At 41.4% G+C, this 13,987-nt stretch overlaps 1 protein-coding gene and 1 non-coding gene across 4 annotated transcripts in view; one reads left to right on the forward strand and one right to left on the reverse strand.

The window, feature by feature from the left end:
* Positions 1 to 13,987, reverse strand: part of CCNY (cyclin Y) — a 231,397-nt gene that overhangs the window by 9,298 nt on the left and 208,112 nt on the right. For all 3 annotated transcript variants that reach the window (XM_053572252.1, XM_053572254.1, XM_053572253.1), the window contains exon 8: positions 4,616 to 4,782. In XM_053572252.1, coding sequence (XP_053428227.1) covers positions 4,616 to 4,782 — 167 coding nt within the window. The remainder of the gene's footprint in view (positions 1 to 4,615; positions 4,783 to 13,987) is intronic.
* LOC128573266 (U6 spliceosomal RNA) lies at positions 3,466 to 3,572 on the forward strand. Its single transcript, XR_008376409.1, has one exon. It is a non-coding gene; the product is annotated as a U6 spliceosomal RNA (small nuclear RNA).

Genomic DNA, 13,987 nt, shown 5'->3' on the forward strand with positions numbered 1-13,987 from the left:
ACAACAGAAATGTTATTGTCTCAGACTAAAGACTGGGAAGTCCAAGATGTGGGCAGGCAGATGTGGCTTCCTCTGAGCCCTCTCTCCTTGGCTTGCAGATTACGAGGTGTTCCTTCTGTGTCATCTGTGTCCCAATGTCCTCTTTATAAGATAGCAGTCACACTGAATCAGGACTCATCCCAATGACTCCTTTTTAACTTAATTCCCTCTTTAAAAACTGTACCTTAAAATATGGTTATATTCTGAGCTACCGGGGTTTAGGATTTCAACATAAGAATATGGGGGGTGACAATTCAGCCCCCATCACTGGGCATCTGTTACAGGGCCCAGCAGGGTGATGGACTCCATACAGGGATATGCATTCACCTATGGTGCAAAAAGGTTTTCCAAGCATGCCTGGGCCCACTGCATCCTTAGCAAATAGGATGTCTAGCTCTGTAACCTTCACTGCTCTCTCCTAAAGCTGCGGGAACGGCTTCTCTGGCTTCTTCATTCCCAGTCGCTCTTCCCCTGTGCTGGGAGGGAGAGGCAGGTTGCTCACCCACCCTTACTAAGGGTCACCCGCCCCAAGAAAAAATCATCCAGGGAGACAAGGGACTATCCCAGTATTTGGTGCTGAGAAAGTGAATGGCTCTAATGATAGGCTAATAATTTAGATGGTTTCCAATTTTTGCTTTCAACAAACTATCGGAGGGGTTGGTAAGCTCATTTAAATAATTTTTACTAATAGAGAACTATAATATAACTATAATGTAATCCAAAAAGCATTTGAAGAGTTGACACTGTTAAAGCAAAACTTGGGATTTTGGCTTGGCACCTGTGGCTCAGGTGCCTAAGGCACCAGCCACATACACCTGAGCTGATGGGTTTGAATCCAGCCCGGGCCGCCAAACAACAATGATGGCTGCAACTAAAAAAACAGCCAGGCATTGTGGCAGGCACCTATAGTCCCAGCTACTTGGGAGGCTGAGGCAAGAGAATCGCTTGAGCCCAGGAATTGGAGGTTGCTGTGAGCTGTGACCCCACAGCACTCTACCCGGGCAATAGCTTGGGATTTCACCTACTTATTTGAACATGCTCTCTCAAATGTTAAGTTAAAGAAGAAAAAGAAGAGAAAAATCAGGATAAAACTGATGCTAACCTTTGTTTCATTCTATCAATATGTAATAATCATACACAAAATATAATGGAAGGAAAAACTCTACTGATCTCATTAAAAGACAGATTTCCCTTAAGATTTTACTATTTATATTGAAATGTTTAATTTGTTTACACTGTTTTGATCAATTGTGCATTAATGATGACTCAGAGCTAAAGATATTTTTAATAAGTTAGAACATTATAGTCTAAGAAGATAATACTACACTTTTAACTTATATGAATATTTTTATTACACAGAATTTCAAGGAAAAAAAATAATGTGGGAAGAAGCTGGAACGGAAACAATGAGTTTAAGGAGAAAAAGAACAATATAAAATTTTTAACTCTAAGAAAATGGGTAATTGTGAGTATCATATTACTGTGGTATTCAATCTCCAAAGCAAATTTTTAATTTTAAAACACTATGATATAAAATATAGTGCAAATAATGTCCTTTGCAAAGAATGACTAAAACTTATGACAAAAAGTCAACTTAAAAATGTAGTGGAGGATATAAAATTTTCCAAAATTCTTCTAGGGATGGATGTGCCAAAACGTGTGCTTATCTCTGCTGCTGTGGCCACCTGGCTTGAACCCCCAGATATGCAGACATAACTGCGCTGAATCTATCTTTGCATATGCAGGGATTGTAAACAGAGGGTTCGAGAACATCCTTTTGGCTAGTATCTTCTATTAGAAACAATCTTCTTACTTGCTTTTGTCTTTTGGTGGAGGGGGCAATTTGTATATTCCTTCCCAAATTTCCATATATGCAATTGTTTGATTATTAACTTTTCTTATGAGAATATATACAGACTCTCATAGCATGTTAATAAATATCACCACAGAGTGAACAGCACTTTATAAATGGATCAAAGTGGCTCCCAACTGATATGAAATTGATTTGAGCATGCAAGGACTAAGCCCAGCGAGTTACAACTTGGCCTGACTCAGGGCCTCCATCCTCCAGACCACTGAAGGAAAGGGAAGGAGCACAGGTCACCCTAGTATGTGTCTCCCTGAGGACATTCTCTCAGCCTGGCAGGTGCCATCAAACAGAGCATCGCTCTAGAGTTTCTGTAGAAAATCTATTTATAATTGGACCTTTAGGAACAAAAGGTCTTCCTATATGCCTTCCTCTGCCCAGCTGCAGACATTTGGAGCAGGTTGATCACATCAATGGCTTTCAAGAAAAGGGAAGAAACCAAGCTTGGTCTTTTTTTGCACTTGAAAAAAATTATTTTCATTATTATATATAATTGTTTAAGTTGTTCCTACCTACCAAAAGGATAATTAAGAATATCATAATCATAAACATTAATAATATCATAATTAAAATAATTTTTTTTTTTAAAGAAAGTCTCTGTCACCCTGGGTAGAGTGCCATGCATTATAGCTCACAGCAACCTCAAACTCCTGGGCTTAAGGGATCCTCTTGCCTCAGCCTCCAAAGTAGCTCAGACTATAAGGCACCCACCACAACAACTACCTAGTTTTTCTATTTTTAGTAGAGATGGGGTCTCTTTTGCTCAGGGTGGTCTTGAACTCCTACTGGCATTTTACCCAGGGTGACAGAGGGAGATTCTGTCTCGAAAAGAGAAGAGAGAGAGAGGTGACCCTTTCCCAATCAACTGGGCATAAATTTCCCCACAGGGTTATTTTGTCCGAACTATACGCAAGCTCTCTAGGCCTTAGCATCCAGATCTGGTAACTAGGCAATGCTGACTCCTGACAGATATCTTATAAACATTTTCCTAAAGTGTTCCATAAACTGAAAGGATTTCCCACATGGAAAGGCAGTGCTGCTGGCATTTGGGAAATTAAACCTGGTGGATGGCACCTCCTTCCCACCTTTAACCTCCACCCTCACCCCCTGCTGTCTTTTCTTTGCATTTGGATACCATCTCCTTTTGGAAATAGCCAAGAGATAAATTTTAAAAATATTTAAGATCTGACTTCATCAGGTATTTTCTTTTTACTTTAAGTGGACACAAGAACTCGTGGTGGGGCCCCCTGCATACACTCACAGAGACTGGGCACTACCTGGACCAACTCCCTATCGCCTGTCACCTAATCTACAAAGACAGGAAGGGGCAGCCGGGAAGTCATTCCCACCAACATGCAGATCTGTGTCAGATGACATCAGGGAGCTGATTAAAGAATAACCCCCAATAAAGAGAATAGGCCAGAATTCCTCACGCCTTGTACCCAGATATCTACCTCCTTTATGGTCTGAAGGGCAATTATTTTAGCAGCTGTTTTCACCTTGAAGTATGATGGAGACCTTTTTATTATGTAATTCTTGTCAAAAACTTGTTTATGTATGTGCTCGCTTCGGCAGCACATATACTAAAATTGGAACGATACAGAGAAGATTAGCATGGCCCCTGCGCAAGGATGACACGCAAATTCGTGAAGCGTTCCATATTTTTAAAAATAAATAAATAAATAAAAACTTGTTTATGTCTTTTTTAAGTTTATATAATGAAGAATTACAGACATAGGAAGGAGTTTTACAGACCTGCAGTAGGAAGGGTCTGCACCAAAAACCCTAAAAGCACAGACACAAATGTGCTTCAGAGAGCGCCACCAACAGGCTGCAGCCAGTCAGCCACCAGAGGCTGGTCAGACACCTGGAGGGGGGGTCACAGGCACGCTAAGATTCTACTACCCCAGGACTCCTGGGTGCAGGGACATTTTAGCAAGAATAATGTTAGGAGTGACTATAAACTATAACAACCATAAGTAGTTCAATCTGAGTATTTTCTACAACTCTCTCCTAAGAGGCTGTGAACTCACTTCCTGCATTCCCAGATGCTAGAGATCCCAGTGACAGTTTGCAGATGTCCTTCCTACAGTCCTCACCTAAATCTGAGGACCGACCTCTCGGAGAAACCCTGATGCTGGCCTGACAGCTAAGGGGCAGGACGGCTCTCAGCACCCCCAGGTTTGTGTCGCTTCCCTGGGCTGGGGAAGAATGTGGAGCCCTGACAGGAGGACACATGAGAGTCCAGAGAAGGACACAAGGCTGATTTTTAAGCAAACGAACTTGCAGAACATGCAGAAGCAGGGAGATTTTTTTTCCCCTGAAACAGAACAGAGACAGATAATACTGCAGCTCTCAGACACTGCTTCCTGGTTATCAGTTTGCAGCAAGATGCAGATAGAGCCCACATACAAACTCTGGTGTCGGCGCTGGGCCACATCTCCCTGATTAAAGTTAAGGGATGCTTGCCTGTAATACAGTTCCAGTAAACCAGCCCCACAAAACTGCAAAGTGTTACCAGCTCCTGTCCCCGATCCACAAGGAAGGCAAATACAGGCTTTTGCACATAGCGTTTCACAGCCATGCCCCTGGTGTGCCAGCTCACGAAGGGCATTCAGTCAAGTTCATCCATTCTATACCACACAGACCACTCAAAAAGCACTGTGGGTTCCAGGCTCCTTCCCCAAAGCCCCTCTGGCCCCCACTCACATGTCCTCCACCGTGATGTCTTTCAGGATCTGGCAATAATCCACATTCCACACCGCCTGGTCGTCCCACACCTTGGAGGCCAGCAGGATTGCCCCTAAAACGATTCGCTTCCAGTTGGCCGGACAGATGTCTATCTCTGCATAAGTTAACAGTCTTTCGAGGTACACCTGGGGAGACAGGAAACCACCACAGCTACATGACTTGTTTTCTCCTACACACTAGCACGTTTGAGGAAATATTACAATTGTTTAATTCCATTTCACCAGCCTTTATATGGAGATTTATTATCTGATTGTATTTATTTATTTATTTGAGACTCACTCATACACTTTATTTTTTTATTATTATTAAATCACAGCTGTGTACATTAAAGACTGGGCTAATGGTCACCCTCCATAATGGACAGTGTGACTTGGCTGTATCTCAGACTCTGAGGCAGGAACAGATTCCAGGAGCCACAAGGCTAATTTCTCACCCTGGCAACTATGACATCAGTACAAATTGGACAAGTACTTCAACAAAGAGAACAAACAATGTGAAGGGAACAAGCTTAATTTTTCTTTATCTGCAGGCATTTTTTTAAATTAAGCTATAAAGCTATATAAATTTTTATATAATATATAAATATATATATAAGTATTTATATAAATATAAATTTTGAGATAACTATAGATTTACACACAGTTGTTGATAAACCTACTTTTTATTATTGTGGTAAAATATACACAACATAAAAGCCACGAGTTATTCCTAAGTGTACAGTTCAGGCATTAAGGACATTCACACTGGGATATATCATCACCACCTTCCACCTCCAGAACTTTTCCACCGTCCCGAACCGAAGCTCTGTGCCCATGAAACACTAAGTTCCCGTTCCTCCTCTCGCCAGCTGTGGCACCCACCCTGTACTTTCCATCTCTATGAATTTGCCTGCTTGAGGTAGACCATACTGGTGGAATCATGCCATATAATTTGTCCTTTTGAGTCTGGGTCAGGATCTCCTTTCTTTTAAGGCTGAATAATATTCTACCGTATGCATGTGCCCCATTTGGGTTACCCATTCATCCACCAATGGACATTTGAATTGCTTCCTCCTTTTGGCTACTGAGAGTAATGCAGCTATGAACACTGGTGTACGCATTTATTTGAATCCTTGTTTTTGACTCTTTTGGATCCAAGTACAAACCTAGAAGTGGAATTGTTGGATCATAAGGTAAATCTACATTCCATTTTTTGTAAAGCCGCCGCACTGTTTTCCACAGTATGCACCATTTCATATTCTAGCAATGTATAAAGTTCTAATTTTGCCACATCCTCCCCCAAAACTCATTATTTTGCTTTGTTGTTTTTAGTCATCTTAGTAGCTATTGTTTTGGACAGTAAGGGAACAGGGGAAGAAGGAAAAGAAAAGGAGGCAATTGCTGAGACAGAGGAAACAGTTCCTTAGCTTAGACAAGAACAGGGTAGGGACGATGGACTCTTCTGGGTTACTACAAAAACAGAACTAGCCAGGACTGTGGACAGAAAGTTTTGAAATTCAAGCACTGTTCAACTCTCACAACCCCCACAGACAGACTGATCAGTAGGAGTTTTGTAAAGCAGCAGCTAGTCGGCATCCCATGATTAATCAATGCCCTATTAACAACTTGGAGACTTTCCAAAGGAAAAGTTAGTGATGAATAGTGTGCAGTCAGCTTGATCAAGACCCTAGGTGAAAGAAATGCATAAACATTGGAAAGAGGAGGAGCAAAGCTCAGAATTGGAGAATAAATGTAAGGGGCAAAGTTTGTCATTCCTTATTCCAGAGAAGAGACTCACACCTCCCTCTCAGGGGTCTTCTGTCTGCTTAAATCAAGTAAACTTCTCTGTTAAATTACCACTGCTGCCTGTGACTCCTCTTTTCATGCTGGCTCTGCTCCTGCTTTCCTCTTTTTGTGCTAGCCAACTCAAAGTCCTTTCAGATTCTGGAGACTGCTTGCTAGCGGCACCCAGAGAAAATCCGAACCAAGGCTGGGTCTCCACAGCCCCTGACAGATAGGAAGTGGTATCTCAACACCATCTGATAAACCTGTTTTTAAATAGTTAGAATGACATCATTTCAACTGATTGACATGGGATTTCTAAATTGGCAGAATTTAGATCGAAGACAGACACAGACAGAAACCTCCACAAACCCCACAGCTCAAGTTGGGTCACTGGTAAGAATGCCTTTTATATTTTTTGGTCAAAAAAAATCTCTTTATTAGTATGTTTTACACTTCCCTGAACCATGAAGTTGTTATTTTTATAGTTATTATTTTATAGTTATCAGACACATTTGCAAAGTGAAACCACTACATCAGAAAGAAACAAAATTAGGGCCAGGCACCCTGTAATCCCAGCACTCTGAGAGGCCAAGGCAGGCGGATCACTTGAGCTCAGGAGTTCGAGACCAGCTTGAGGAAGAGGAAGACCCCTGTCTCTAAAAAACAGCTGAGTGTTGTGGTGGGTGCCTATAGTCCCAGCTACTTGGGAGGCTGAGGCAAGAGGATAGCTTGAGCCCAAGAGTTTGAGGTTGCTGTGAGTTGTGATGCTACAGCATTCTACCAAGGGCAATATAGTGAGATTCTGTCTCAAAAAAAAAAAAAAAGAAAAGAAAAGAAACAAAATTAAACTTTTAGAACTTGCTTTCTAAAACAGACAAAATCTATATGGTGTTATAATTATTCACAGTATATAATGCCTGTAAAGGCTTAAAAATTACAAAGTACCCCCAAAAGGCTCAGGTGGAAAGGAAAACGTTAAAATACAGATTATCATCAGTTAAAGAATACCAATGTGAGGGCGGCACCTGTGGCTCAAAGGGATAGGGCGCCAGTCCCATATGCTGGAGGTGCTGAGTTCAAACCCAGCCCGGGCCAAAAACCACAAAAAAAAAAAAAAAACAAAACAAGTCTTTAAGGCTCAAAGAATACCAATGTGGTAGGAAAGGTCAAACAATGAAGACTCCACACCTGTTACCTCAATGGGGGACTTTGGGAGGAGGGTTTTCTTTAGGAAGTTCTTGAGAAAGAGGGTAGTTAATGATGACTGGAGAGGTCTCTTGAAGGAAGCAAATGTTTAAGGTGAAGTACACGATCATACCAGAAGCAGAGTATAATTATACAAGAAAAGATCACAGGCTGAGAAAGGATAAATGAAAGGTATGTTCAAGTAAGTGAACTGAATCCATTATTTACTGTCTCAACACCCAGGAGGGAGGGCACTGCCAGCTCTGGCTGCAGTGTGGAGAACAGGCTAGCGAGGGCACTGGTGATGGGCCCAGGCTGTCATGAGATGACTGTGCAGCCCTGGCAGGGAGGACTAGAACTTGAACCAGGTACAACAGTGAGGACAGGTAAGGCCTGATCCAGAGACCTGGAGGAGGCGACCAACCCCAGCAACCACAGACGGGCTACTCTGGAAGACCTCAGGCTTACCACTTGAGCAGCTGGGTAGGTACTGTCCTCTGAGACAGGGAGTGCCAAGGAGGAAGAGGTTGGTGAAAGACCCCAAACCTGATGCTGGACATTTTATGTCTGAGATGTCCCAGAAGATGCCACACAGGCAGTGAACATATGTCTGGAGCCCCAAGGAAGTAGCACTGGATGTCAATCTGCCAGTGTGTGATGGGACTCAATCCCAGGACCTGGGGGAAACTTAAGGACTGAGGGAAGGAGGGCCTCTCCCATTTTAAGGGGCTGGAGAGGAGGCAGTTAGGAAGGCAGTTAGGAGGCAGCTAGGAAGAGGGAGAAATAAAACCAGTGCACTCTGCTTTTGTGAGTCCCATAATAATTTGGAGAACTCACAAGGCAAAGCTATGCATCTGAATGAGGTTTACGGTAACACCTGGGGCATGTGAGAAGGAAACTGAAGTGGTCTCTTGTACAGTAAAAAATAAAGCAGCAAGGACTCTTCAGGCAGCGACTGTGCAGGCAGAGGGACAGGGATAGAAGAGAGGAAGAGCCAGGGACTGAAAGGAGAAATGATTGATCCTTCATGGAAGCAAAATCTTGGGCAGATAAGAGAAGTCAGATCATCAGAACAGTGCAAGGTTATGCCACACGCGGCCAGCTTCTCCCCCTGCCTCACCTAGTTCCCTGCTCCCTAAACTGCAGCCAGAGCCAAGACAGGTGTCTGGAGCAGCCAGAAGCTTCCTCAAGGCTTATTTTGCCTCCATGTGTACCAGGTAGTTGTCTGTGAAACAGGTGATGGTGAAGACCCAGAGAAGTGGGGGGAAGGGGATCAGATCCTCGTCTGCTTCTTCACTTGAACGGGGCTTTCCCAGCACTGGGGATTGGCACCCAACCGCCTGCTAAATGAATAAATACGGGCATAAAAGCTCTTCCACTTAGCAAGCTTATTGCTGTTTTTAGAGCTTTATTAATGAAAAAGCTTTTTTTTTTTTTTAATCTTAAAAACCTAGATTGTTTTCTTTTAAATTTTAGATTAACACAGGCTCGGCACCCATAGCTCAGTGGTTAGAGCACTGACCACGTGCACCGGGGCTGGTGGGCTCAAACCTGGCCCAGGCCTACTACACAATGGCAACAACAACAAAATAGCCGGGTGGTGGGCACCTGTAGCCCCAGCTACCTGGGAGGCTGAGGCAAGAGAACTACTTAAGCCCAAGAGTTGGAGGTTGCTGTGAGCTGTGATGCCACAGCACTCTACCGAGGGCAACGTAGTGATACTCTGTCTCAAAAAAAATTAAAAAATAGGTATTTTTTTAGATTAATATGAGAGTACAAGTGATTAGGTTACATTGTTTGTATTTGTTAGGTGAAGCCCAAGTTGTAGTTGCACCCTACACCCACGTGTGCCATATACCCCTACACTGTGCCTGTGAGAGCACACCAATCCCCCCTCCCTCGTTCCCCCTCCCCCTTGCTTGAATGCCATTGTGTTTTTCTCTCTTGTGGGTGTGTGGCTGTTCATCTACGGGCCTCAGCCTCAGACTGTTACACTGCAAACATCTGAGTAACTATCGTACAATCTGGGTTAAGAAATGGAGTCCTGTGGCCAGGTACGTTGGGTCATACTTATATCCCAGTGCTTTGAGAGGCAGAGGCAGGAGGATCATTTGAGGCCAGGAGTTCCAGACTATCCTGGGCAACAGAGCAAGATCCTGTCTCTACAAAGTATTTGTTTGTTTGTTTTATTAAAAAAAAAAAAGTGGGCATATTGGCACACTCCTATTGTCCTATCTCCTCCAGAGGCTGAGGCAGGAAGTTGATGAACTGAAGTTCATCTACTGGCCTCATATTAGTATTGAGTACACTGGATACCTGCTTCTCCATTCTTGTAATACTTTACTAAGGAGAATGTTCTTCAACTCCATCCCAGTTAATACAAAAGATATAAAGTCTCCATCTTTTTATAGTTGAATAGTATCCATGATATACATATACCACAGTTTATTTTTTTTTCTTTTTTTTTTTCTTTCATTGTTGGGGATTCATTGAGGGTACAATAAGCCAGTTACACTGATTACAATTGTTAGGTAAAGTCCCTCTTGCAATCATGTCTTGCCCCCATAAAGTGTGACACACACTAAGGCCCCACCCCCCTCCCTCCATCCCTCTTTCTGCTCCCCCCCCATAACCTTAATTGTCATTAATTGTCCTCATATCAAGATTGAGTACATAGGATTCATGCTTCTCCATTCTTGTGATGCTTTACTAAGAATAATGTCTTCCACTTCCATCCAGGTTAATACGAAGGATATAAAGTCTCCATTTTTTTTAATGGCTGAATAGTATTCCATGGTATACATATACCACAGCTTGTTAATCCATTCCTGGGTTGGTGGGCATTTAGGCTGTTTCCACATTTTGGCGATTGTAAATTGAGCTGCAATAAACAGTCTAGTACAAGTGTCCTTATGATAAAAGGATTTTTTTCCTTCTGGGTAGATGCCCAGTAATGGGATTGCAGGATCGAATGGGAGGTCTAGCTTGAGTGCTTTGAGGTTTCTCCATACTTCCTTCCAGAAGGGTTGTACTAGTTTGCAGTCCCACCAGCAGTGTAAAAGTGTTCCCTTCTCTCCACATCCACGCCAGCATCTGCAGTTTTGAGATTTTGTGATGTGGGCCATTCTCACTGGGGTTAGATATCATCTCAGGGATGTTTTGATTTGCATTTCTCTAATATATAGAGATGATGAACATTTTTTCATGTGTTTGTTAGCCATTCGTCTGTCATCTTTAGAGAAAGTTCTATTGATGTCTCTTGCCCATTGATATAAGGGATTGTTGGCTTTTTTCATGTGGATTAATTTGAGTTCTCTATAGATCCTGGTTATCAAGCTTTTGTCTGATTGAAAATATGCAAATATCCTTTCCCATTGTGTGGGTTGTCTCTTTGCTTTGGTTATTGTCTCCTTAGCTGTACAGAAGCTTCTCAGTTTAATGAAGTCCCATTTGTTTATTTTTGTTGTTGTTGCAATTGCCATGGCAGTCTTCTTCATGAAGTCTTCCCCCAGGCCAATATCTTCCAGTGTTTTTCCTATGCTTTCTTTGAGGATTTTTATTGTTTCATGCCTTAAATTTAAGTCCTTTATCCATCTTGAGTCAATTTTTGTGAGTGGGAAAGGTGTGGGTCCAGTTTCAGTCTTTTACATGTAGACATCCAGTTCTCCCAACACCATTTATTGAATAGGGAGTCTTTCCCCCAAGTAAGTTCTTGTTTGGTTTATCGAAGATTAGGTGGTTGTAAGATGTTAGTTTCATTTCTTGGTGTTCAATTCGATTCCAAGTGTCTATGTCTCTGTTTTTGTGCCAGTACCATGCTGTCTTGACCACTATGGCTTTGTAGTATAGACTAAAATCTGGTATGCTGATGCCCCCAGCTTCATTTTTGTTACTAAGAACTGCCTTAGCTATACGGGGTTTTTTCTGGTTCCATACAAAAGGCAGAATCATTTTTTCCAAATCTTGAAAGTACGATCTAGGTACTTTGATAGGAATGGCATTGAATAGGTAGATTGCTTCGGGAAGTATAGACATTTTAACAATGTTGATTCTTCCCATCCATGAGCATGGTATGTTCTTCCATTTGTTAATATCCTCTGCTATTTCCTTTCTGAGGAGTTCATAGTTTCCTTTATAGAGGTCCTTCACCTCCTTCATTAGGTATATTCCTAGGTATTTCATTTTCTTTGAGACTATGGTGAAGGGAGTTGTGTCCTTAATTAGCTTCTCATCTTGACTGTTATTGGTGTATACAAAGGCTACTGACTTGTGGACATTGATTTTATATCCTGAAACATTACTGTATTTTTTGATGACTTCTAGGATCCTTGTGGTTGAGTCTTTGGGGTTCTCTAAGTATAAGATCATGTCGTCAGCAAAGAGGCAGAGTTTGACCTCCTCTGCTCCCATTTGGATTCCCTTTATTTCCTTGTCTTGCCGAATTGTATTGGCTAGAACTTCCAGCACTATGTTGAATAGTAAAGGTGACAGAGGACAACCTTGTCTGGTTCCAGTTCTAAGAGGAAAAGCTTTCAGTCTTACTCCATTCAGTAAAATATTGGCTGTGGGTTTGTCATAGATAGCTTCAATCAGTTTTAGAAATGTGCCACCTATGCCTATACTCTTCAGTGTTCTAATTAGAAAAGGATGCTGGATTTTATCAAAAGCTTTTTCTGCATCTATTGAGAGGATCATGTGATCTTTATTTTTGCCTCTGTTAATATGGTGGATAACGTTTATGGACTTGCGTATGTTAAACCAGCCTTGCCTCCCTGGGATGAAGCCTACTTGATCATGATGAATGACTTTTTTGATGATAAGCTGTAATCTATTGGCTAGGATTTTGTTGAGAATTTTTCCATCTATATTCATGAGTGAGATTGGTCTGAAATTCTCCTTTTTGTTTGGGTCTTTTCCTGGTTTTGGTATCAGGGTGATGTTTGCTTCATAGAATGTGTTGGGGAAGATTCCTTCTTCCTCAGTTTTTTGGAATAATTTCTGCAGTACAGGAATAAGCTCTTCCTTGAAGGTTTGATAGAATTCTGGAGTGAAGCCATCTGGACCAGGGCATTTTTTGGTTGGAAGATTTTTTATTGTTTCTTTGATCTCGGTGCTTGAAATTGGTCTGTTCAGGAGCTCTATTTCTTCCTGGCTAAGTCTAGGGAGAGGGTGTGATTCCAAATATTGATCCATTTCCTTCACATTGTCAAATTTCTGGGCATAGAGTTTCTGGTAGTATTCAGAGATGATTTCTTGTATCTCTGTGGGATCAGTTGTTATTTCCCCTTTATCGTTTCTGATTGAGGTCACTAGAGATTTTACTTTTCTATTTCTAGTTAGTCTGGCCAATGGTTTATCTATTTTATTTATTTTTTCAAAAAACCAACTCCTTGTTTCATTAATTTTCTGAATGATTCTTTTGTTTTCAATTTCATTGATCTCTGATTTGATTTTGGATATTTCTTTTCTTCTACTGAGTTTAGGCTAAGATTGTTCTTCTTTTTCCAATTCCATAAGATCTCTTGTGAGATTGTTGATGTGCTCTCTTTCTGTTTTTCGAATGTAGGCATCTAAAGCGATGAATTTTCCTCTCAAAACTGCTTTTGCAGTATCCCACAGGTTTTGGTAGCTTGTGTCTTCATTGTTGTTATGCTCAAGGAAGTTAATGATTTCCTGTTTTATTTCTTCCTGCACCCATCTGTTATTCAACAGAAGATTGTTTAATTTCCATGCCTTTGGGTGGGGTCGAGCATTTTTGTTAGAGTTGAGTTCCACCTTTAGTGCCTTATGGTCTGAAAAGATACAAGGTAAAATTTCAATTCCTTTGATTCTGTTGATATTTGTTTTGTGTCCCAGGATATGATCAATTTTGGAGAATCTTCCATGGGGTGATGAGAAGAATGTATATTCTTTGTCTTTGGGGTGGAGTGTTCTATATGCGTCTATCAAGCATAGTTGTTCTAGGGTCTCATTTAAATCTTTTATATCTTTGTTTAATTTCTGTTTAGAGGATCTGTCCAGCTCTGTAAGAGGTGTGTTAAAGTCCCCTGTTATGATGGTATTATCAGATATCATATTGCTCAGACTGAGTAAGGTCTGTTTCAAGAATCTGGGAGCATTTAAATTGGGTGCATAAATATTTAGAATTGAAATGTCTTCTTGTTGTAGTTTTCCCTTGACCAATATAAAGTGACCATCTTTGTCTTTTTTTACTTTAGTTGCTTTAAATCCACATGTATCTGAAAATAAGATTGCAGCTCCTCTTTTCTTCTGAATTCCATTTGCCTGAAAAATTGTCTTCCAACCCTTGACTCGGAGCTTTAATTTGTCTTTTGAAGCCAGGTGTGTTTCTTGCGGACAGCAAATGGATGGCTTGTGTTTT

This window comes from Nycticebus coucang, chromosome 20 (genome assembly GCF_027406575.1).
Source record: "Nycticebus coucang isolate mNycCou1 chromosome 20, mNycCou1.pri, whole genome shotgun sequence".
Classification (NCBI taxonomy): Eukaryota; Metazoa; Chordata; class Mammalia; order Primates; family Lorisidae; genus Nycticebus; species Nycticebus coucang.